The 24,632-nt window shown below is 39.5% G+C and overlaps 1 protein-coding gene across 1 annotated transcript; it reads left to right on the top strand.

Moving 5' to 3' along the window:
* The first annotated feature begins 4,176 nt into the window (after positions 1-4,176).
* On the top strand, positions 4,177-19,405 carry CNIH1 (cornichon family AMPA receptor auxiliary protein 1). The gene is made up of 5 exons (XM_010372054.2): positions 4,177-4,395; positions 9,245-9,313; positions 14,119-14,231; positions 15,931-16,074; positions 18,497-19,405. The coding sequence occupies exons 1-5, from the start codon at positions 4,315-4,317 to the stop codon at positions 18,522-18,524; spliced, it is 435 nt and encodes a 144-aa protein (XP_010370356.1). The 5' UTR covers positions 4,177-4,314; the 3' UTR covers positions 18,525-19,405.
* Positions 19,406-24,632: the final 5,227 nt, after the last annotated feature.

The following is a 24,632-nucleotide window of genomic DNA, read 5'->3' as shown; positions in this document are numbered from 1 at the left end:
CACACATTGTTCTGGAGGGGCAGAGCTACCTTTTCTCAAAATCTTGGGCCTGGGAAGGGCTTCTCTTCTGAGCATGTGGCATAGGGGGCATGAAACCTTGAACAAACTCTGACCTCTGCCAACAAGAAAGAAGTGGGGGTGGGTTTGGAGGCAACCAATACTTTCAGTTACACATCCCATTTTCCCCAGCTTCATAACTATTCTTTCCAAGTCTTATGTCCAAGTCACATGTCTAGATCCATAGCCCACCCATAACCACTGCTAATTACCAGGCGAAATCGCTTCTTTCCCATATACGCAAACCTCTTCTGGAAGACTGGAGACTGCTGACCCACAGTCTTCTGTGCCCAGGGTTCTTTCCTCTTGGAAGTGCCTCATTAGTCAAGGCAAGGGCCCAGATCCTCCGAAAGCATAGTGGATTGCATATAGCATTTGTAACTGGGATGAGATGTTCTCCTATTATTCTCCCTTTGTGGGAGTCCTCACGTTAGTTGATTGAGGGTAAATTTACACTAGTGCAGAGCTTTCCCTTTTATGTTACCACCATGTCTCTAAGCATCTTACGCCCCCACCTGCCCTGCCCTTGGTGCTGGAGGAGTGCTGGGCAGAGTGCCAAGCCTCACTCCCACCTGGATGATCAGTGGTGAAGTATGGCTTGCTTTCAATTGGCAGAAACCCTGAGCTGAGCTGCCAAGCAACTCCCTGGAGTTTGGCAAGGTGATGCTTGTTTCCTTAGAGCCTTGCAAGTTTCTTGAGGTCACGTTCTCCTAACTGCTCAGCGCCTCCCCCTTCCCTTCCTCAATACTGGCCGGGGGTTGGCTGGGGGTGCGGGGTGGGGCTGGAAAATTTCTCAGGTTGTATATGAACTTTTTCTGTGTTTTTCTTAGACTAGATGCTTTGTATTTGCGGGCTTTGTTTTCCAGGGCTCCAAGCAGCTTACTTGTGTCTAGCTGTCCAGATTGGGGACATGGCTAGCAGGGGCAGTGATGGTAAATTGATGGAAAGAATTTGAAAGGAATTCAAGGGAAGAAGGAGGGGAGAGAGCGAGAACAAGCATATAAATTAATCCTTCTTTGAAATATTATCCAGCCCATTCATACATACAGTCAAAGCAGGAACTTAATTCAGCATTTACTGCAAAAGTACTCCCATGGGCTAAAAGAATTAATGCAAATTCCAAAGAATACTAGGAATTGTTTGAACACAGAGGGTATAGATTTCTCACTGTCCATAATGGTCTGCCAAAATGTCAAATAAACTCATTATTTTCCTCACTACCTTGTCCGTGGTTGGTTGATCCAATTAGCTCTTTATCCTCATTCAAAAGGGTGTATTCGCTAACAGATTATAGCTGCTTAATATTGTCTAAACTACTGCTGTCCAATAGAACTTTCTATGTTGGAGGTATCCTATATCTATGCTGTCTAATACAGTAGCCACATGAGGCTATTGAATACTGGAAATATGAGCACTGGAAATATGGCTAGTGTAGCTGAGGAAGTGAATTTTTAATTTTATTTAATTTGGTTTTATTTTTTAATTAAAAACTTTTTTTGGAGACAAGGTCTCACTCTGTCACCCATGCTGGGGTACAGTGGCGCAACCATGGCTCACTGAAGCCTCCAACCTCATGGCCTCAAGCGATCCTCCTGCCTCGGCTTCCTAAAGGGTTGGAATTGCAGGTGTGCATTACCTTGCCCAGCTTAAATTAATTGAAATTTAAGTAGTCACATGACTAGTGGCTCGTATATCAGACAGCACAAGTCTAAAGTTGACCTGTGTGCTCTGGTATTATGTGAAGGGGGCTTCATCCCACTGCAGCTTATATGACTGTGTGAATCAGTCAGCACTCCACCTGGCATAGAACAGGTGCTCAATAAACCTTTGTTGAAATACCTAAAATGCTACCCTTGAAGAAAGCTGGTGGGGGAACCTGGGTTTTATGTAACTGCAGTAGTAGGGGTTGAGGCAGGCAAAATTCCTCTTACAAATCTCCTCTTCCTCCTCAGGTGAAATAGGGGTAGCCCCTTCTAATTAAGGGTGGGTGCCTGGGAGATAGTTTCATTCTATGATGTAAGGTGCTAGTCTAGTCACCAGACAGGGAAAATAAATATTTCAAGTGAAGCTGGAGAAAAGCTTGTTGCCAAAAGGTAGGATTTCTTGGTATCTGGTGATGAAACATAATTTCCCAAGTTGTAGATGGGATTCATCTGGAAAAAGGGGGTTAGATCTCATGTTTTGGCTTGAGTAGTTCCTTGCAAACTCTCTTTCCCCTGAGCCCACGAAGCTGCATCTGCCTTTCATTAGATTGTGAGTTCTCCTGCATGAATATTGCCCAATGCTGTGTTCTGCTGTGCCCCAGTGGCCTGAAGTACTGAATCAAATCATATTTGCTTCCTTCCTCTCTTTCACCAGGGCATCCAGTTAATCACGTTCAGCTGAGCTTGTCTCCCAACTACTATACAACATGTTTACCCCTTTCCTTCCCAGCTTCCACTGCTCTAGTTCAGATCCATAGCAACTTTTGCTTGGACCATTGCTGTGGGCCCGTTTCCAATCTAACACTCCCTAATCAGGGTCATTGTGCACAGTTGGGCAGTTTGTGTATTGCACATGGGTGCCTGGCCAAGGAGGTTTGGTAGGGCTGAAGTATAGACTGCATTTCTACACTCTGGTGTGGGCCTCTGTCCATCTGGAGAAAGTAACTTTATAAAAATTTTATTGGATTTTATTTTATTTTATTTTTTTAAAAAAGAAATAGAGATGAGATCTCATTACATTGCCCAGGGTGGTCTCGAACTCCTAAGCTCAAGTAATCTTCCTGCCTTGGCCTCCCAAAGTGGTAGGATTACAGGCATGAGCCACTGTGCCTGGCCAAAAGTAACTTGATAATTTGCACATAGGTGCCACATAATCCTGGTAGTACAGGCCTGTACTGTCCAATACACTAGTCGCATTTTACTTAAAGTGATGTGAAATTTAAAGTTCGGTTCCTCAGTCATGCTAGACAATTTACAAGTGTACAATGGCCACATGTGGCTAGTGGCTACTGTATTGGGCAATGTAGGTATAGAAAATTTTCACCATCACAGAAAATTCTATCGCACAGCACTGGACAGACCCTACTTCTAAACTATTCTATGCAATTTGCTAGGTGAACGATCTTTAATGCAAATCTAAACATAGTCTTCTTTTGCTCAAAAGCCTTCAATGATTTTCACTTCCATCAGCAGCAATCAGTTAAGAGTTGTTTTTTCTTTTAAAAATGGTTGTAATGGAAAATTAATCAATTTTGAATCAATTTTGTGTGTTACAACCAGTATTAAAAACAAAAAAGTAGCAAAAGAGAGTAGAAGGGAAAGTACTTATGGATCATTAGTACAGTTTTGTGAAATTTTTGTTTTGGTTATATCTAGATTTCTTTGCCTCTATATCTAGATTTCCATCTCTTCATAACTTGCTGTCTGTATGATATTCCACTGGGCTGCAACGAAATAATCTTTCTGGTTGTGTATGGTGAGCAAAAAAATTGGAAAAATTTGGGCTTACGGGATAAGAAGTCTGAGCTCCATAATGAAGCACATAAGGCCCTCTATGATCTGATCCCTTGCTAATTCATTTCTAACTCACACCACTGTCTTGCACTTATGTTCCATTAATACAGAATTGCTGCTGGTTTCACCTGAGACACGAAGCTTTATTTTTCTTTTCTTTTTTCCATCTCGGTGCGTTTCCTCATTCTGCACCGTTTCCTTGGACTGCCAGGTCTACCTTCGTTTTGCCTGGAGAACTTCTGCTCATCATCTAAGGCCAACTTAGGAAACACCTACAGCAGGAATCCTGCCTAAATGCTTCAGGGCGGGCTGGCTGTCCTTCTTCGACCTTTCAGAACATCCCACACACATCCGTTTACGGGGTTATAATAAAGTAATTATTTAGGTGTTCATTTCCGGCACTATACTAAGTTCTTTCAGTGCAGGTACTATCTTATTCATCTTTGTGTCTGAAGCGAGAAACGCGGTACCTGTAACAAACTAGGCACTCATTCAATAAATATTTGTTGAAAGAATAAACGCGAGAAGGAAGGAAAAATAATCAACTGTGCGGACAATGTCAGTGCAACGCAGACTCCGGCCATCAGAGGGCGCCGGGGCGGCTGGGCTGGTGCGCAGGCGCGCTGAGAGGGCTGGCGCCGAGGCGGTATCGGCGGCGGTCGTGGCTGTGGCCGGGGGAAGTGAATGGTTTTACCCAGAGGGCCCTGCGCCGCCTTTCTCCGCTGGCACCGGCGCCGCTCCCTGCTCCTCCTCCCCAACCATGGCGTTCACGTTCGCGGCCTTCTGCTACATGCTGGCGCTGCTGCTCACTGCCGCGCTCATCTTCTTCGCCATTTGGCACGTGAGTAGCCGGGGCTGTGGGAGGGAAGGCGAGGCGGCAGCGCAGCCTCTTTTCGCCCGGGGCCCGCGGTCGGGGCCGCCACGGCGGCCGGTGGTTTGCGCGCCTGGGTTGCGGTCCGGCTGGTGCGGGCCGCGCGGCTTGGGGTCTGCGCGCCATCCGTCCGCGGTCTGTGGCCGCGGGTACTGGAGGAGCCGGGGCACGCGGTCGCCGGGTGGATGCGCCCGCGGTGTCTTGGCACAGGCCGCGCGCACCGCTACTCCTCCCGGGCTGGGTGGGGCGACCGCGGTCCAGGCGGGCCCCTGCGGTTCCGCGCTGCTCTCGCACCGACCTCTGCTGGCCCGCGGCCCCGCATCCCCGTATCCCCGCATCCCCGTATCCCCGCTTCCCCGGGGAGGATGTCAACGGCGCGGTGGTACGGGCGTAGTGTGAATGAAGTTTTCCGAATTTTTGTTAATATAGATTGGCTTTCTTTTAGGGTTTCCACAGAACTGTGGCCAAAATGTAACCCACTTAGGGTGAATTTCCAACTCTACTTCTCAGCACTTGTTGGATGCTCTTCAAATCAAATTACTTTTTTTTTCTTTTTCCAGATTGTTGTTTCCTGGTGAACTTTGATGCAAGTTCGATTGATTACTTTGTTGTTTGCGTGTCAGCGTTTCCCCCCCAAATCATACTTTGACCGCTGGAGTTTCAACTGGCAGCCTTCCAAGCCACCCTTATATTCAGGATTGTTTGATTTAGTAGAGGGAGTTTTCATTTGATTTTGAGATGCTCAGAAACCTTAAGCTTTTCGAGGGCAGTATTTATTTCTGTTACACACATCATCATCACTGTTGCAGGGTGGAAGCACAGCATTACTGGTCCCTCTACGGAAAAAGTCGTAAGTTCCCAGCGACATAGTTCTACAGAGATTTTTAAGAATTTCTGTTGCTTTAGCACAAAATTAAAAGCACTGAGAGCCCTCTGGAAATCATTCATTAAAAATTTATCTCATACTTGCTTCTCTTTTCCCCATATTCTAGTACCTTCTCCTATATTACTTTTAATTTGAATGAACACGTTCACTCTTATGTAGATTTTAAGTCAGGTTGCATCATGCCCGTAACAAGGATTTCTATGAAACATAAGGAGGGGCAGAATGATTCAATAGCAGCAGCGTCTTATGCAAAAAAAATCTCGAAAGTGGAAGCATATCACAATCCATTCTTTTTGCTAAGCAGTATGGTTGTGTTTATAATTATTTTAGGACCTGACTGCTTATTGTAATCAGGAATACTTATGTAGGCTATTAACTGTATTAGAAATAACTGCTAACTCAGAATGCTTGTCAGTAAGAGCCAGTAATTTGAAGAGCATCTTCAGCTCTGCTTTGGTGGAAGAACAATACCTAAGATAATTTGGGATACAGACTAGCTCAGCTTTAGTAAGCCTGTGATGAAAATGTGTGGTTCCATGGCTGGGCGTGGTGGCTCACGCCTGTAATCCCAGCACTTTGGGAGGCCGAGGCGGGAGGATCACGAGGTCAGGGGTTGGAGACCAGCTTGGCCAACATGGTGAAACTCTGTCTCTATTAAAAATACAAAAAAATTAGCCAGGCATGGTGGTGGGCGCCTGTAATCCCAGCTACTCGGGAGGCTAAGGTGGAGGAGAATCGCTTTGAACCCTGGAGGCAGAGGTTGCAGTGAGCCGAGATGGCGCCACTGCACTCCATCCTGGGCCAAGACTCCGTCTCAAAAAAAAAAAAAAAAAAAGAAAATGTGTGGTTCCATTCCACCTGTAGATGTAACTTTAAGTCACTCTCTGCTTGATGGGTATTCCTTTTTTCTGGAATGAGGGGGATTCTTAGAGCTCTGGGGTAGCCTTTTCCACATTTTTACGTTTTGAACCAAATAGTGTTTGGCTTACGGAAAACCTGAACTGCACTTTCAAAAAATGGGTAATTTCAGCTTTGAAACGAATGCGTGTCTGGGCGAAGTAAATAATTTTAAGTCGTGTTATAGAATTAAAAAAAAAAATTATACCACAGATTCGTGGAGAGCTTTTATGCTTAGGGATTTCTTCGTTGGGAGACTTAGTATCCTTTTGGAACAATTCTAAATAAATAGGTAGTTTTAATTTTTCTATTATCCATATATCCTTATGTTTGTCATCTTAGGTAGTATCTTAGTCCATTTGTGTTGCTATAAAGGAATACGGGGAGGCTGAGTAATTTACAAAGAAAAAAGATGTTTATTTATCTCAGGATTCTGCTGGCTGTAAGACTGGGCATCGGGTGAAAGCCTCAGCTTGCTTCCACTCATGGTGGAGGAGTAGTGTATAGAGATCCCATAGTGAGAGGAAGCAAAGGAAAAAGAAGGGGAGGTGCCAGGTGCTGTTTACCAGCCAGTTCTCTTGGGTACTAATAGTAGAACTCACGTATTCCCTCCAAGATGACAGCAAACCATTCATGAGGAATCTGCTCCCTTAGATTCCCGCTTCCAACATTGGGGATCAGATTTCAACCTGAGATTTGGACAAGTTAAACCAAACTCTAGCAGGTAGTTGAAGTATCTTTCAGAAGACTCATTTTACAATTTTTAAATTACATTCCAAAAATCTTATTTAATCACTGTATTGAGAATGTTTTTTATGCTGATGATTATATCTGTCAATTTAGTCCTAATTCATGTCATTGATGCTCTGTGGAGAATAGAGTCGGGAGCATAGATTGTTTGAAAACTTAAAAGTTTAGAAGTCATTCCTTAAAGATACGTAACAAGTTGGAAGGTATCCTGAATTGTGCACTTGGGCATCATTAGGGATTTATCTGTTTTATTTTTGTTATGCTTCTGTGGGAAATTTTGTGGGTGTCTTTGCTCAGCCACATAGCTGCAAAAAGATTTCAAAATCATTAATTTAAGAGTCTTCTCCGAAGAGGTTCGAAAACCCTAACCTATAGCACTCAAAGAGAAACCCATTCAACAACATACTTAAAAGATCCCTTGTAGCTGGGCACGGAGGCTTATACCTGTAATCCCAGCACTTTGGGAGGCCAAGGCAGGCGGATCACCTGAGCTCAGGAGTTTGAGACCGGTCTGAGCAACATGGTAAAATCCCATCTCTACAAAAAATCCAAAAATTAGCCAGGCGTGGTGGCATGCAACTGTAGTGCCAGCTACTCCGGAGGCTGAGGCAGGAGAATCATTTGAGCCAGGAGGTGGAGGTTGCAATGATCCAAGATTATGCCACTGCACTGCAGCCTGGGTGACAGAGTAAGACCCTGTCTCACAAAAAAAAAAAAAAAAAAAAAGATTCTCTTGAAGTCACCTGAAGAAAATATCCAATTAAATGTCAGTTTTAAAGACAAGTTTTGTATTCTGTTAAGTTGAATCTTGTTATTGAGAAATACTTGTGATTATGATCCTTGTCTTGAGCTTTATTACTAAAATGCAATGGGGCTATATACCATGGCTGACATCAAGTAGCTGACTAATCATGTCCTACTTAAGTAATCAGAAATTAGTATTTTCTAATTACACATTTATATTTTTAACATTTGTGTTAGGTGTCATTAGCCAAGGGAAATCCCCTCTGGTGAGTTCTGCACTTTTTTTTTTAATCCCAAGTGCTATTTTTTTCACCCCTTCCTTCCATTTAACGTTTATTGAGCACTTACCTATGTGCCAGGCACTATTTTATATTTTAGGCCCTGGGACATAATAGTAAATATAACAATCTTTGTTCTTTCAGAGATTACATTCTAATGTTTTATTATTTTCCTTCTATTGCTATTTGGTTGGAGTTTTTATTCGGGCAGGTTGGTGAATTTTATAGAACTCTAGAAATTAAACCATCCTTTTATAAAACTAAATTTTAACGGAAATAAACAGTCACGTTAAAATATGGAAATACGTAACTTTACTGATTACTGATAATATTGAGCAACACTTTGACATATAAAGATACTATTCCTAACTCATTAGGGGAAGGGTAGCTTAGGTTGTGTGTACCTGGGATGAGAATTGTTAGCAACTAACATGGCTCCCCCATCAACTTGCTGCCTTTGTCTTCTTTCTTTGACAACTGAAATGATGCCACTAAGTGGTGCATAGCCCCCATTTTGACTCTTAACGTACATTTTAGTGACCCTTGAAGTTGAAGCCACATTCCTCCGGAGTGTGGACAGAAGCATCCTTAGAAATGTATGTGTTTGGGCACAAATGGGAACAAATTGAAGAGTTAAAATCCATCTCTAGTGTCCCACTGAGCACTGTGCCAAGGGAGGAGGAGCATGCACAGATAAATGAAAATGGTCCTTCTCCCTGAGAATGTAGGGGGGAGGACAGACTTGTGTGGAAATACCACTCTCATGGCAATGAGAAAAGCCATATTGATGGCATTATAGAGTCCCATGCTGTGTGGAGATGTGGACAGGGATGCAATTGCTTCTGTCCAAAGGAGTTAGGAAAACCTACAGAAAGAAATTGGCATAGGAAGGTTTGTTTGTTTTTTTTTGGATAAAGAGGAATTTGGATAAACAATTGAAACGATTTTTCTACTCAGAAGATTATTTCAAGTAGAGATAAGTTGAAATAACTTGAGCAGAGGCATTGAAGAAATTGAAAATTGGAGGTATTTATTACAGTGATACCAAATTTTAGTGATACTGAGATAAGCATGTTTTCACTTCTTTAAATCGGATTCTGGCTCTTCTTTTTGTCGTATATGAGTTTAGCGTAAATTGGTATTTGTGATCTTGGTGTGCTTTTGTTCTTGTTTTATTAACTTTAATAATTATTTGAATATGGGGCAGGTTTGTTGCTGTTTTTAATTAAAGTGAGTGTTCCTAACTGTTTCAATTTTATTTTAGATTATAGCATTTGATGAGCTGAAGACTGATTACAAGAATCCTATAGACCAGTGTAATACCCTGAATCCCGTAAGTTATAATATAGGATTTATCTTTAGATTTTAAAAAATATATTTGTTTTTAACTTGATGTAATTTGAAAATGGCCAGTATTCTGAGTAGTATAATATATTTGTACTTTTTGAAGTAGGCAGAAGTTAAAAAATCTTTTTCCTGTCGTGCTTGACTATTCTATTATTAATCTGCGGGTGGTCTTGTCAGCTGTCATACTAACATTCTTCCAATCTGCTTTTTACATTGTCGGCCAAAGACAGTTGAAAAGGTCAAAAAGATTAAAAGAGTCAAAATTGCATTAAAGGTGTGTACTGCTTTTTAGTTTAATGTTTTAATGCTATATTCATTTCATGGGGAGGGTTAGGGCATTTGTATTTGTAATGTTTTGTTCAGTGTGCTTGTTCATATGCCTGTTGAGGTTTATGATTTCATGAAATTTCATATTTTATGCAAATATATGCTTGCTAGCCCGGTCAAGTAGGGAAAGCTGTTAAATGCGTATGCGTTTTTTTTATGTTATAGCCATAGGCACTTCTATGTGAAATTATTTAGTGCAGTACTTGAAAGTTGGTTAACATAAAATGACTAATAGATGGTGAGATGATTCTCGGGTTGTGACTTATTGCGAGGTAGTATGTGAGTGAAATCTTTAGTATGGACTTATCTGCCATATCTAGTTTGTCTTTGGTTTGCATATTCTGGAATAAATGAGTCATTCTTTCAGCTGATGTTTATTCAGAGCCTGTTAGGTGGATACCTCTGTTCTGGGGGCTCAGGGATCTCACAGTAATGCCATTCTTTGGACTTAAGGTGCCAAAATTTTGTAGATAACAATTTGTATACAAATGTCTACGTAGTTATTTCTAGTGTGTATTTACTTTCTATTTCTGAAACAGGCCTGAATTACACTAAGTTCTGAGCCATCATGAATTTAGTGCTAATGTAGCTCCATTGTGCTTGGGGTGTTTGAAAAAATATATATGTATGTATTTTAAAATGTTCTTTTGAGATGGTGGGGGGGTCTCTCTATATTGCCCAGGCTCGTATCAAACTCCTGAGTCAAGTGATCCTCCTGCCTCAACCTCCTGGGTAGCTGGGATTACAGGCGCACACCAAGGTACCCAGCTTGTTTTTTGTATTTTTGAATGCATTTAGGGAGATTCTCCTTTAGCCTGTGTATTTGATTGTGCCTGATTGGTCAGGAATTGAATGGTTGGTTGTTTATAAGAAAGCCATGGGTATGTCTTCAAGAAATAAAATACAGTAATTCAGCTTTAAAAATTACTTAACGAAGGGGAGAGTTTGTGTAGATTTTAGTTGTCTAGCATACTAGTGTACTAGCACTAAGGTGCGAGAGGGATTTTATTTGGAAAAGCATCTAGAAAGTTAGTTTGGTACTTTATTATTGTTTCCTAGATAACTGTGGATGGTGGAAGAGATTTCTAGTTTGTTTTTAGAGAACTGTTACAGTAAGAGTTGATGTAGGTACAATTAAAAGTATTAACTTATTAGCTGTTTCTTTGCTGTTATGAAACAAGACATGAGTAGATAAATTTGCCTTCTGTTGGAAAGTAGTAAGTGTTTTTTTTTTTTTTTTTTTTTTTGAGGCGGAGTCTTGCTCTGTCGCCCAGGCTGGAGTGCAGTGGCCGGATCTCAGCTCACTGCAAGCTCCGCCTCCCGGGTTTACGCCATTCTCCTGCCTCAGCCTCCCGAGTAGCTGGGACTACAGGCGCCCGCCACCTCGCCCGGCTAGTTTTTTGTATTTTTTAGTAGAGACGGGGTTTCACCGTGTTAGCCAGGATGGTCTCGATCTCCCGACCTCGTGATCCGCCCGTCTCCTCCTCCCAATGTGCTGGGATTACAGGCTTGAGCCACCGTGCCCGGCCGGAAAGTAGTAAGTGTTAATTGTAAAACATTTTAACCTAAGTAGTTGAAGTTGTTACCAGGAAATGAAGAAACTGAAATTTCCCCTTTTGATAGCTGCTTATTAATAGTATTCTATGCTGTTTGTCTTTTCATTACTTCAAATAACCAAATGATGATGAAGGTAAAAATATCTGAAATCAGATGAGGATTTTCCTGGGTGCTAGGCTCTGTGCTAAGCACTATGCCTGAATTTTTAAATTTAATTCTTACGACACTCCTGAGGTAGGTATATTGTTATCTCATGAATAGGAGAGTAAACTGAAGCTTTGCCAGGTTAAAGCACTTTGCCGAAGGTTATACAGCTAAGATAGAGTCAGAATTTGAACTCAAGACAGCCTAATTTTTGAAGCTCAAGCTCTTGTATTTTCCTAATGTATTGTAAATTTAGGAGGGACTGGTTTCATTTTAACAGGTAATGTGCAATTCCTGGCTTTTCTTAATGGAAAGAAATTCTCACTGAGAAGAGACGTGTGCTGGGGACATCCTAATGCTGCAGGAGGTTGAAGGACATTTTTATAGCAGCACAGGTTGCCTTTGGATAGGGTGCCGATAATTGGCTGAATAGCAGTGCATCTGACAGTTTTCCCTATTTAAATTTGTTTTGACAGTTCTGCCAAAGTATGGGGGAAGACAAATATCACTATTTTTTAAATTGTGAACTCTAACAAGAGAATATTATGTTTTGCATGTTTAAATACTATCATTTCAGCTATGTTTGCATGAGGTATTTTTTCTGGATACTAGTTTCTGTTTGAACCTTGGTTCCTAAATGGAATAATTTTTGTGTCACTTAAGGGGAAATTTTGTCATTAAAGAATGCTCGGAGAGGGTTGGTTTTTAAGAGAGATGGGTAGTTAATATTTCTGGACTCCTTTTGAGAAGGGAGGGAATAACATTTGTTTCATATTAGAACTGGTAGAGTTGTAGATTATCTTTATTAACACTGTTTATTAAAGTGTGTGTATATATATATATATATATTTTTTTTTTTTTTTTTGAGACGGAGTCTTGCTCTGCCACCCAGGCTGGAGTGCAGTGGCTGGATCTCAGCTCACTGCAAGCTCCGCCTCCCGGGTTTTCGCCATTCTCCTGCCTCAGCCTCCCGAGTAGCTGGGACTACAGGCGCCCGCCTCGTCGCCCGGCTAGTTTTTTGTATTTTTAAGTAGAGACAGGGTTTCACCGTTTTAGCCAGGATGGTCTCGATCTCCTGACCTCGTGATCCGCCCGTCTCGGCCTCCCAAAGTGCTGGGATTACAGGCTTGAGCCACCGCGCCCGGCCCTATTAAAGTATATTAAGAGCGGGAGGGGGTCATGCTTTCAAAATCATTCTTTCCATACTTCAGACTGTTAAGTGTAGGGTAAAACCTTGCATGATGATTTGTTTGTTAGATATCAGTTGGCTTTTTAGGGCTGAAATAGGCTTATTATATTTTAGAGACAACATTTGTAATTTAAACAAGTAGTATAAAAGCAACTGTAGTGGAATTCTTAATAAAATGTATGTTTTTCATGGTTTGTTCTGGTTATAGTCCTTGAGTTTCGGAGTCCTATAGCAATTTTCTTGTTTAGAGAACTTTGATCTTAAATAGATGCTGGCTTAAATGTTATTTGGAAGTTTATGTACATATGCAGAGTTTATCTTTTATTATAATGTTTAAGTTTGTAGAAAGTATTTGGTTAGTGGTATAGATTAGTTGTTTACCTGGATTTCATCTAAAATAGTATTCATTAAAAAGCCCCTTCTACAGCTTTAAATTGGAAAGAGTAATTTGGGAGTATGAGAAAATGGGCCTGAGTACATAGTATGATTACAGTCTCTACAGCCATGGTTTCCCCTCAGGAGTGAGCTGATGATGATAAGTATTCACATGATTTCCATTTGGTATGAAGTAAACATTTGAGAAACTGGCTTTGTAGCTGTGACTTATAGGAGATACTTTGGCTGAAACTTGCAATGAGAGGTGTTGGTATTTTTATTTCACAAAGTTCTCAGGCTGAAATCTTTAGGATGAGAAAGATAATTTAAAATAAAGCATTAACTCGTGGTCATTTTATAAAAAGCATTTTGCTCGAATTAATTTTTCTTCACTTAATACTACCTACTACCAAAAGGTTTATTTTGTTTTTGGGTTCTGAGCTTCTACTGGTCTTCTGTTGTGTCTTACCTTTTTGTTGGCAAGCAGACGTAAAGAAACGGAAAGGCCACCTAAGAATGAGAACTTGGGAACGTGGAAAATCCTAATTTCATGGTTAAGAACTCAGTCTTTTCCCTCCTACATTGCAGAAAGCAAATCTTTTACATTTGTGCATATTAGTGTTCTTCCCCCCACTGTGCTGAGATTATTGGCTGATTGGCTTTCCATTAAAAAATTACTTCTGTGGGAATGCGATGTGGTTTGCTAAATATTGTGTATGTAGCATTTCTGGTTTCTGTTAAAGGCTTAAAAACACCGATGTGTAAATTTCTAAAGGAGAGTTTTGTTTCTGTGGAACTTTTAATATGTTGCATGTGATCAGATATCTCATTTTTGTACTTCTATCATTGTTGAATGGTGGAAAGAAAAAGTATTCTAGTTGACTAGCAAATTGTTTAACAATCTGGGTGGTAACTTTGTATAATTTGATCTATTACTCTAAGAAATTGAGCTTTAAATTTTAAGTCATGTATCTTACTTTGTTATGTTAGTGCAAGCTATATACTCTGGTCAGTTTGCCTGTAATCCTACTTTTGGTAAAAAGTTAAACATGGAAATAAAACTCAGTAGCATCTTTTATTTCTGAGTCTAAGAAAACAGTGATTTTTCATTATGGAAACTTGGTTGCCACCTGCTTTCCAGATTAGCAGTTGACTTAATGCTGAGGCATTTTGATAACTGGCCTGTGTTTTCCTTCCAGCTTGTACTCCCAGAGTACCTCATCCACGCTTTCTTCTGTGTCATGTTTCTCTGTGCAGCGGAGTGGCTTACACTGGGCCTCAACATGCCCCTCTTGGCATATCATATTTGGAGGTAATATTTAGATACACTTTTAATTTTTTAAAATTAAAACTTAAATATACTGTGGTTGATATGGTTATCTCACATGCTAGTTACCTACATAAAAATGGAAGCTTAGTTGGCATTTATTTTTTAAAAAATCAAGTGGATGAACAAAAACTGTTTCAATACCTCTTATAGAGCTTTATTTTTAAAGGAATTTTTTTTTTTTTTAAAAAGTGAAGTATAACTTAGTGTTCTGCACAAGTCTGAAATATATAGCTCAATGAGTTTTTACATATGTATACACCTGTTAAACCACCACCCAGATCAAGATACACAACAGTTGTGGCCTCTAGAGCATTCACTTGTGTCCCATCTTAGTCAGTTACCCTTCACACCTCCCAAGACCACTGACCTCTATCAACTTAGATTAGCTTTGCTTGTCCTTGAACTTCAGAGAAGTCAAAATGTACAGTGTATGCTGAATTTCTTTCTGTGTTTATGACTAACAGGTTATTTGTAAAAGGTAATATTTTTAACTTCCATAGTTATATCTGCAGTATATAGAGTTAGAAGTTTTTGTTTTAAATAGGCATGTCAAAACCTTATTGCCCTTGATTTTAGGAGATATATACTGAAGAAATATTTAGGAGTAAAGTGGTATCAGGTCTACAGTGGACTCTGAAATGATTCAGAAAAAAATGTACTTGGCCGGGTGCAGTGGCGTACGCCTGTAATCCCAGCACTTTGGGAGGCTGAGGTGGGTGGATCACGAGGTCAGGAGTTCAAGACCAGCCTGGCCAAGATGGTGAAACCCTGTCTCTACTAAAAATACTAAAAGTAACCAGTTGTGGTGGCGGGCGCCTGTAATCCCAGCTACTTGGGAGGCTGAGGCAGAGAATTGCTTCAGGCTAGGAGGTGGAGTTTGCAAGATCGTGCCAGTGCACTGCAGCCTGGGCAACAGAGCGAGATTCCTCTCAAAAAAAAAAAAAAAAAAAAAAAAGAAAAAGTTTACTCAGGGCCAGGTGCAATGGCTCATCCCTGCAGTCCCAGCACTTTGAGAGACTGAGGCAGATGGATCACTTGAGCCTAGGAGTTGGAGAACAGACTGGACAACATGGCACAAAACCCCCTCTCTACAAAAAATACAAAAAAATTAGCTAAGCATGGTGGTGTGTGCCTGTAGTCCCCGCTACTTGGGAGGCTTGAGGCAGAAGGTTTGCTTGAGCCCAGGAGTCTGAGATTGTGGTGAGCCGAGATTGTACCACTGTATTCCAGCCTGGGTGACAGGGTAAGACCCTGTCTCAAAAAAAAAACAAAACAAAAAAACAGTACTCAGAATGAGAAAGAGAAGGATAAAGCAAATATAGTAAAAATGGACATTTGAAATATCTGGGTGAAAGATTGTTACATCTTTTCTGTAAATCTAAAATTATGTCAAGATAAGTAAAAGCAAAACACCTATTTTCTTTTTACAGTTCTTCCTGTTTTTCTTGGATTTCTGAAAAGGTAGAGACTAGATGAAGCTTGTTTAGCTATCTCATTCTGCTCATTAGGGACTCTACTTTTAAAATTAAGATGGTAAAAGAAAAGCATTTTACCCATAAGTAAAAGAATGCTTCCCTGTGTGGACCACCTTTCGTAACAGATGTTTTAGAAGAAAGACCCGCTTTCTTATCTCAACATTTGCTGCCCTTTCTGAATGCCTAATAGACTGTGTTTATTCCAGGTATATGAGTAGACCAGTGATGAGTGGCCCAGGACTCTATGACCCTACAACCATCATGAATGCAGATATTCTAGCATATTGTCAGAAGGAAGGATGGTGCAAATTAGCTTTTTATCTTCTAGCATTTTTTTACTACCTATACGGGTAAGTTGAAAAGGTAAAATGAAATATGCTTTCACTTTGCTGCTTTAAAAGTTTGCAGGCATTATGGTTTTCACACCTTAAAATCCATTCGAAGAATAACTTAGTGTCTTAAGTGTGCCTGGTGCACACCAGCAAATTCACACACACTCAATGTGACCCACACTGGTGCTTATCAAGGCAGTAAACCAGTCTGCTGTCAGAGGCAGAAGGTTTGGTCAGGGATGCTGCTTCCTAAGTTCTCAGACACATTCAGTCGGTAAAGGATGGTCCTCATTCTCTGTGGCAAAGTGATGTCATTGAAGGATAGGGATGTGTGAGTTTGCAGAAGTTTCTGCTTGTCTTCAGGGTCTCTCCCGACATGTTTCATTTTTTCTTTATCATTCTTCATAAGTGGTGTGCTCTGCCCTTTATTTTCTGATTTGCTTGATTTGAGTGGTATGAATAAAAGAAGTAGTTCTACCTTACAGGGTGGTGCAGTTTCTGATTTTTTTTCCTTTTTTTTTTTTTGAGACGGAGTCTCTGTCGCTCAGGCTGGAGTGCAGTGGCACGATCTCTGCTCACTGCATCCTCCGCCCCACCAGGTTCAAGCAATTCCCCTGCCTCAGCCTCCTAAGTAGCTGGGATTACAGGCGTGTACCACCACGCCTGGCTAATTTTTGTATTTTTAGTAGAGAAGGAGTTTCACCATGTTGGCCAGGCTGGTCTTGAACTCCAGACCTCAGGTGATCTGCCCACCTTGGCTTCCCAAAGTACTGGGATTACAGGCATAAGCCATCGTGCCCAGCCTGATTTTTTTCCTTTTGTACTCTGATGGACTCATTGTTCCTCTAGGTCAGGATTTCTCAACTTCGGCACTGTTGACAGTCTGGGCTGTGTGGGAATTTCTGTGGGAAGCTGTCCTGTATATTGTAGGACGTTTAGCAGCATCCCTGGCTTTTACCCACTAGATGCCATTAGTGCCCTCTTGTCCCCCGATGACAACCAAAAATGTCTCTGGACATTGCCCAGATGTCCCGAGGGGCAAAATTGCCCTGGTTGAGAACCCCTGCTGTAGGTGTGCTGTAGGTGCGGTGAAATGACTGCTTATTACAACTAGAAAAGGGCACTGTTAAATGTAGAATTACATGTTTCTTTAAGCTATGTGAATATGCTTTTACACATCACTTATGTAAAATGCTTTCTCGTTTTTTATCAATACACATTCAACTAGAGATGGCTTTCTCCTTGATTTTCAGAATATTTCCAAAAAAGCTGTAAGCTTTAAAAAAACAGCATAAGCTTCCATTCTCTTTTTCGTTACTTGAAAACTTGCTAAGATAGGCTTATATTCATATTCATATTTCTCTTTATACATAAGTTTCCATCATAGAAAAAGAAAGACTGAAATTTAGGAAAAAGATATTTTTGGTATTTTTATGCTTTTAGAGGCTATTACTGTGAAAATGAATATCCTTTAGTGCATATGCAGATATTACTCATCTATGAAACAAAGAAATGCTCTGAAAAGTGAAATTCTTTGTGTCATTTAAATTTTCTGTTAATTTTCATTTTGTAAGTTTCCATAGCAAATGTCTGGAACAGGGCTGGCTTATAATAGGCACTTCAAACATACTTGTTGAGTGAAAGAAATGAAATGAATGATTGAATAAATGATAAAGTTGGAGATGTGTGGTTGTGGGAAAATGTTCACCGGGATATGGTAGCACCAGGATATTTGTTCTGTTTTAAAGTTGTCTGTCAAGCTTATCCAACTCCTTTGTATTTCTGTTTAGAGATACATGCTTTTTGGACCATGCCCCTATGCCTTTCCCATATCACTCTATGTAGAATTGCCCTTGGCAGTTCTTAAACCTAAATCAAAAGGTCATTGCCTTTTATTTTGCTGTTTTCCCCCCTTTTCTTTTTTAACCGCTTCCTAAAAGTTGCTATTGCTTGGAGCCTTTCTCTAATGGGAAAGATCCTTGATTGATCATTCCTTTCTATACAATGGGAATACACATGGTACCTGCCTTCTAGGACTGCTTGGAGGATTAAGCGAGGTAATGTGTATGAAAGACCTAACGGGGCCTGGCGTGAAGTGAGCCCTCCAGAGATGCTCATTCTATTATTAGACACGGCTCCAGAGCGTGTGGTGTTTGGATGGCTTCGCTAAACTCTGATCCCCCATTAAGCTTTCAGCTGTGCTGTTCTACTTGCTAAAATTGGAAAGGGAATAGGGGACAACTACAGCACATGCACTGAGCCAAGTCCTGTGTTAGGCAAAAGTCCATAAATGCAAATTAAAATCACTGTGAACTTGTCATTAGTCTTTTCATTTTCTGTGATACTAGTTTACTATATAAAGCATACTCTCTCATGCTCTTGAGTTTTTTTTTTTATGATTAGGAATGTTCAAATTAACAGCTTTTTTTTTTCTTTTCAGCATGATCTATGTTTTGGTGAGCTCTTAGAACAACACACAGAAGAATTGGTCCAGTTAAGTGCATGCAAAAAGCCACCAAATGAAGGGATTCTATCCAGCAAGATCCTGTCCAAGAGTAGCCTGTGGAATCTGATCAGTTACTTTAAAAAATGACTCCTTATTTTTAAATGTTTCCACACTTTTTGCTTGTGGAAAGACTGTTTTCATATGTTATACTTGGATAAAGAATTTAAATGGAATTACGTATAAATTAATATAAAATGATTACCTCTGGTGTTGACAGGTTTGAACTTGCACTTCTTAAGGAACAGCCATAATCCTCTGAATGAAGCATTAATTACTGACTGTCCTAGTACATTGGAAGCTTTTGTTTATAGGAACTTGTAGGGCTCATTTTGGTTTCATTGAAACAGTATCTAATTATAAATTAGCTGTAGATATCAGGTGCTTCTGATGAACTGAAAATGTGTATCTGACTAGTGGGAAACTTGATGGGTTTCCTCATCTGTCATGTAGATGATTATATACGGATCCATTTACAAAAATAAAAAGCGGGAATTTTCCCTTCGACTTGAATATTATCCCTGTATATTGCATGAATGAGAGATTTCCCATATTTCCATCGGAGTAATAAATATACTTGCTTTAATTCTTAAGCATAAGTAAACATGATATAAAAATATATGCTGAATTACTTGTGAAGAATGCATTTAAAGCTATTTTAAATGTGTTTTTATTTGTAAGACATTACTTATTAAGAAATTGGTTATTCTTACTGTTCTAATCTGGTGGTAAAGGTATTCTTAAGAATTTGCAGGTACTGAAGATTTTCAAAACTGAACGAGAGAAAATTGTATAACCATCCTGCTGTTCCTTTAGTGCACAATAAAACTCTGAAATTAAGACTCACTTTCAGTGCATTGTTTGAGATTACAAATAGTATTTCTTAAACTTGCTTAATCCATAATAAAGACATGTTGCTGTCATTTTTTTTTAAAAGTGAAGTACTATGTTACGTTTTTTTCTGAAAAATACCATGCCTAGATCTAAAAAGGAAAAATTTTAAATGCCAAACGCTTTAACCTCTTGTCATTTGACAAGATTCATAAACGTGGATGTCATAGCATCATCATTTCTCTTACCAATTAAGAAAAATTATGGTGGCACTTAAAATATTTTACTTTTATTTTTCCTTTTTGGAACAGTTTTAAGGTAAAATGGCTTGCAAATTTGAGTTTTTGCCGCTGCTTGTAAGGCAGGTAAATTATGGCTTGCATGTTTTCATAAGCATAAATAAATCTTGTGCTTTATTTGGGATGAGGAAGTTAAGGCATTTGAAAATAAAATAAGTGGTTTGGAAGTTTCTTGAGAAGAGGATCAAACGAAATAGAACCAATGTATAGAAATTTCATATAATGATCCAGGAAGTTTATGGATGTGTTTGTGGAAATCTTACTCTAATAACTTGTTGGATTAGATGCTGTTTTATTCTTTACTAGTGAAAAATGCTTTATTTCAGTGGTTTCCCATGGTTGGGAGAGAGAGTAGCTGTTAACTGTTCTGAGTAATGGGGGTGAGTATGTTGAGGAAGAGAGGTAGAACCAGAAGAGTGAGGAGACTCGAACCATTCCGTAACAAGGCAAGCTTTAAAGACCTTGTATTTTATTGTCTGGAGAACTAGAGGGATCTGACTCTTCGTCAGTTCATGCAACAAATTATTTATTGAGTACTTGCTGGGCTCTCAAGATTCATGCTTTGAGCACAGGCAGTCATTCAGTTTCCAGTCCACCTGATTAGATCAGCATGCACTTATTTTTCTTTCTTGTTCACAAGGACTTTTGATCATGCAAGACCTGGCCAAGTCTGTAATCCAGATGGGTTTCCTGGGGCTGTTACTTGAGTATTCCTGTCAAAATATTTTCATGAACCCTGCCTCTCTTAGCAAACACTACTTTCCTTCATAAGTGTTAACAAACATGCTTTTAATAATCTATTCCAGAATATTCTCCAGGAGTAAGTTTACTGGTTGGAATTTGTGGAAGCCACTTTCTCATGTTTCCCAAATAAGATATGTAGTCCTCAGCTGATTCCTCAAAGATGATTGACAGTGAGTTTCATCCATCTTTGTGGTAGTTTGTTAGTTCCTGGGCATGTAAGTGATTAGAAGATTGATTACCTGCTCTCCTAGTATCTACCCACTTTTACCATGTCAGTGTTTTATGAATTAGATCACTTACCAAGAGAAAGCAGAAACAAAATACTTGAATCTGACAGTATCTGGCTGCCTCTTTTCATTGCTCTGGATTTATTTTCCACATCAATCTCTTTGGGGTGGCCCTAGCCTATTATTCATGTGGGTTCAGCTGAGGCTTGGTTAACCTGGGTTTATAATCCAGTTTAAGTTAAACATTCCCTGTTTAACAACAGCTGTTCACTTAGGTACTCTTTTTTTTTTTCCCCTTATTGTAGTTACTTTTGGTATTATGTGCTTTATCTTTAAAAGCTTTCTAGCTCTAGGAAATTGTTTTCCCCATTTGTGTCTATCTGGTTATATCTATACCAACAACTTTTTGTTGCTATGGATACCACAGATTGTCCTGAATTAAAACTCTAACATAATAAATGTCTGTTTAGCAGTTATTTTACTGAGTAATAATACTATATCATGGCAATATGGCCCTTTAATACTAAGGAGGTTTAGGGGTAGAAATTATTTGAACACTCATATCCAAATGTTATTAATGATATTTGAGTTTTCTCAATGCTGAATGATATTCTTCACTCCCCATTCCAGGGTAGAGGAGGATTTGGTCCCAGGCTATGGACAAACTGCTAATTTGTTTGAAGTTTGAATTATTTTTCATGGGAAAGGGAAGTGACAGGAAATGACCAAGACTATCCACTTTTGACTTGAGTATGGGTCCAGTATTAGTAATGGTTTCCTAGGCTCACTGATTGTACCACCAACTGACAGACCTACCAGTCAATTTCATGTACCCAGATAAGGGTCTCACATGGCAACAAAGTACACAGCAGTTTGCAGTATGTGTCTCTTTTAAAGCCAGTTCAGTGTTTTCACCTTGACGACCACTTCTGCTGACAGCTCTCATAGAGCTCTTCTCTGCTCCCCAAATCAGTATATTTTGAAGCTGTGTCAAATATTTACATATAAAGGAAATAAAGTTGTATGTGCTTTGAAACCAGCAAAATATTTTCCTTTGTACAGCACCTCTCTTTTCCTTCTATGTTTATGGATAGAGTTGGTGGAATGTTGCCATGGTGTAAATAATGACTTCTGTGTGTCACTTATACCCTGTGTGGGGAGCTTTCACTTTAGGTGTGGTTATATCCTAGCAGTGTATCAAGCCCACTCAAATAATGATCTATGTTTAAAAGTATGTGTCTAGTTTACTTATGTCATTTAACATCCATAAATGTGCATCTCTCAATCAGTTGTATGTTATGATTGTAAATCAGAAATTTTGATGGCAAAAATATTCTTTAGGGGAAAGAAAAATACGGATATCTTATCTAGCGTTGCTCATAAAAGTACTCATGTTCATCCTTTTTGGAAACTATTAATCATGCTAGCCTTAGATCATTTTAAGCTCCTTTGCTCAAATCAGTCATTGATCTGCAGTATGACCAAGCAGCTAGTAAGTCTGTGGTACTACCAGGATAGCTTAGAAGATGGTTCTGAATTAGTACCTCAGAATGATGTCAAAAGTAAAAGAGTGGCTCTATTGCTAAATATATTGACTAGCTTTTTTATAACAATTTTACTTTGAAATTCAGAGTTCTAAAGCTAAATGTCTAAAAGAAGTAACTGCAGCTTGTTCTGCTGATTTTGGAAAATAGTATTCACCATGTAAGATCTTTGGGGTTGGAGTGAAGGTCTTATCTGCATTAATTTTGTTAATGCACATTGTAGAAGATGAAGAGAACATCTTGACATGCGTAAGAATTGCATGTCATAATTTTATTGTGTAGTGCTTTTTCTAAATATTTACATTTCTTTGGTTACCATGTTCATCTGTTCTGGAGAAGTAAAATTTCTTGATTACTAGGCAGACCCTCAAACTACTAAGAGAAACATAAAATGTAGTTAGCTGTCTCTGCTCATGGTTTGTTAAAATCTAAGCTAACCTTAATGGTGCTGTACCCGCTGTCCACAGAAAATGCCCTTAAGTATAGCCCTACCTTACTCCTTAGAGCTTATTTTGCTTTTGTATTTAATAAAAATTGTCTTAAATGTTTCCTTGTGTAGTTTATGCATAATGGCTGAGTCTGTGTGTTCATTTCAAATGCCGCTAGTTTGTGTATGACCAGGACTCTGATTCTCTCTCCGCCCTCTTTGCTCATTGTTTTGGGGAATATCCCACAGGTGAGGTAGAGAAAATACTTTTCCCTGGAATGCTGGAATATTTAACTGGACAATTATATTTTAGTAATTGACATCTCATGTTTCTCTGTTATAGAATAGTTGATGTTTTCCCTTATACTTAGTATTAAAGTAGTTCAGTCAAGCATTTTTTAAAATTTTTTGATTTTTTTTTTTTTTTTTTTTTTTTTTGAGACAAGGTCTCACTGTTGTCCAGGCTAGAGTGCAGTGGTGTTATCATGGCTCACTGTAGCCTCTACCTCCCTGGGCTCAAGTGATCCTCCCAACCTTAGCCTCCCAAGTAGCTGGGACCACAGATGCATACCACCACACCCGGTTAATTTTTGTATTTTTAGAAGAGACAGGGTTTCATCATGTTGCCTAGGCTGCTCTCGAACTCCTGAGGTCAAGTGATTTGCCTGCCTCAGCCTCCCATAAGTGCTGGGATTACAGACATGAGCCACTGCGCCTGGCCTACTGAAGCTTTTTAAATGTAGAGGCTTAAATAGCCCTTGCCGTGGGAATTGAGAGATGCAAATACTTTGAAAATTCAGTTGATTATTAAAGTATTTGGTTAATCCATGCCAATATTTTCTCTCCATTTTCCTAAGTATTCATGAATAAGCTATGTATTTATCTTGAGAGAATGATAATACATATGCTTCTCAATTTACAATGGAATTATCTCTGGACATCGTAAGTTGAAAATGTAAGTCACAAATGCATTTAATATACCTAAACTATCAAGCATCATAGCTTAGCCACCTTAAACATAGTCATAACATCTACGTCAGCCTACAGTTGGGCAAAATAACTTAACACAAAGCCAATATAATAATGTGTTGAATGTCTCAAACATTGTACTGTACTGAAAGTGAAAACAGAATGGTTGTATGAATACTTGAACTACAGTTTCTACTGAATACATATTTCTTTCACATGATTGTAAGGTTGAGAAATCCCAAGTTGAACCATTGTAGATTGGGGACTGTCGGTAAAAGATTGGCTAATGTAAATATCAATGACTGTCTAAAGTTTAATAGAAATTGTGATTTTTAAATTGTATATGGTTATAATACAAAAATCATGAAGAAGGCCAATCTATTATTACAGCGTGTACTTAAAAAAAATGCCTTTCTTGGGCTGGGCACGGGGGCCCACACCTGTAATCCCAGCACTTTGGGAGGCCGAGGCGGGCAGATCACGAGGTCAGGAGATTGAGACCATCCTGGCTAACACAGTGAAACCCCGCCTCTACTAAAAATACAAAAAAAAAAAAAAAAAAAAAAAAAAAATATTAGCCGGGCGTGGTGGCCGGCGCCTGTAGTCCCAGCTACTTGGGAGAGGCAGGAAAATTGCCTGAACCCCGGAGACGGAGGTTGCAGTGAGCCGAGATTGCACCACTGCACTCCAGGCTGGGCGACAGAGTGAGACTCCGTCTCAAAAAAAAGCCTTTCTTGCTATATAACTTTTGGTATTAATTATATGAGAAAATGAAATCCCTAGGTTAACCATTTAGATCCTGCTGGGATATATGATCCTCCTACCTTCCTGAGTATTCTCATAAAATGTTAAGTTCTAGAAGCAGCGTATGTATAAAAGTACAGTCGGTCGTCTGTATCTATGGGTTCTAAATCCGCTGACTCAACTGCAGATTAAAAATATTTGAAAAATAAAAAATACTACAAATAAAACCAATACAGTATAATAACTACACATCATTTACATTATATTAGGCATTATAAGTAACTAGAG

Source organism: Rhinopithecus roxellana, chromosome 5 (genome assembly GCF_007565055.1).
Source record: "Rhinopithecus roxellana isolate Shanxi Qingling chromosome 5, ASM756505v1, whole genome shotgun sequence".
Classification (NCBI taxonomy): Eukaryota; Metazoa; Chordata; class Mammalia; order Primates; family Cercopithecidae; genus Rhinopithecus; species Rhinopithecus roxellana.
The sequence above is the reverse complement of the archived record's forward strand: the minus strand, read 5'-3'. Positions and strand labels throughout refer to the sequence as shown.

What these genes read in the sequence shown, in the direction of transcription:
- CNIH1 (XM_010372054.2), top strand. Translation starts at nt 4,315, where the DNA reads ATGGCGTTCACGTTCGCGGCCTTCTGCTACATGCTGGCGCTGCTGCTC. An exon ending in AGTGTAATACCCTGAATCCC is followed by an intron (nt 9,314 to 14,118) that starts GTAAGTTATAAT and finishes TTTTCCTTCCAG; the next exon opens with CTTGTACTCCCAGAGTACCT. An exon ending in TTTTTTTACTACCTATACGG is followed by an intron (nt 16,075 to 18,496) that starts GTAAGTTGAAAA and finishes TTTTCTTTTCAG; the next exon opens with CATGATCTATGTTTTGGTGA.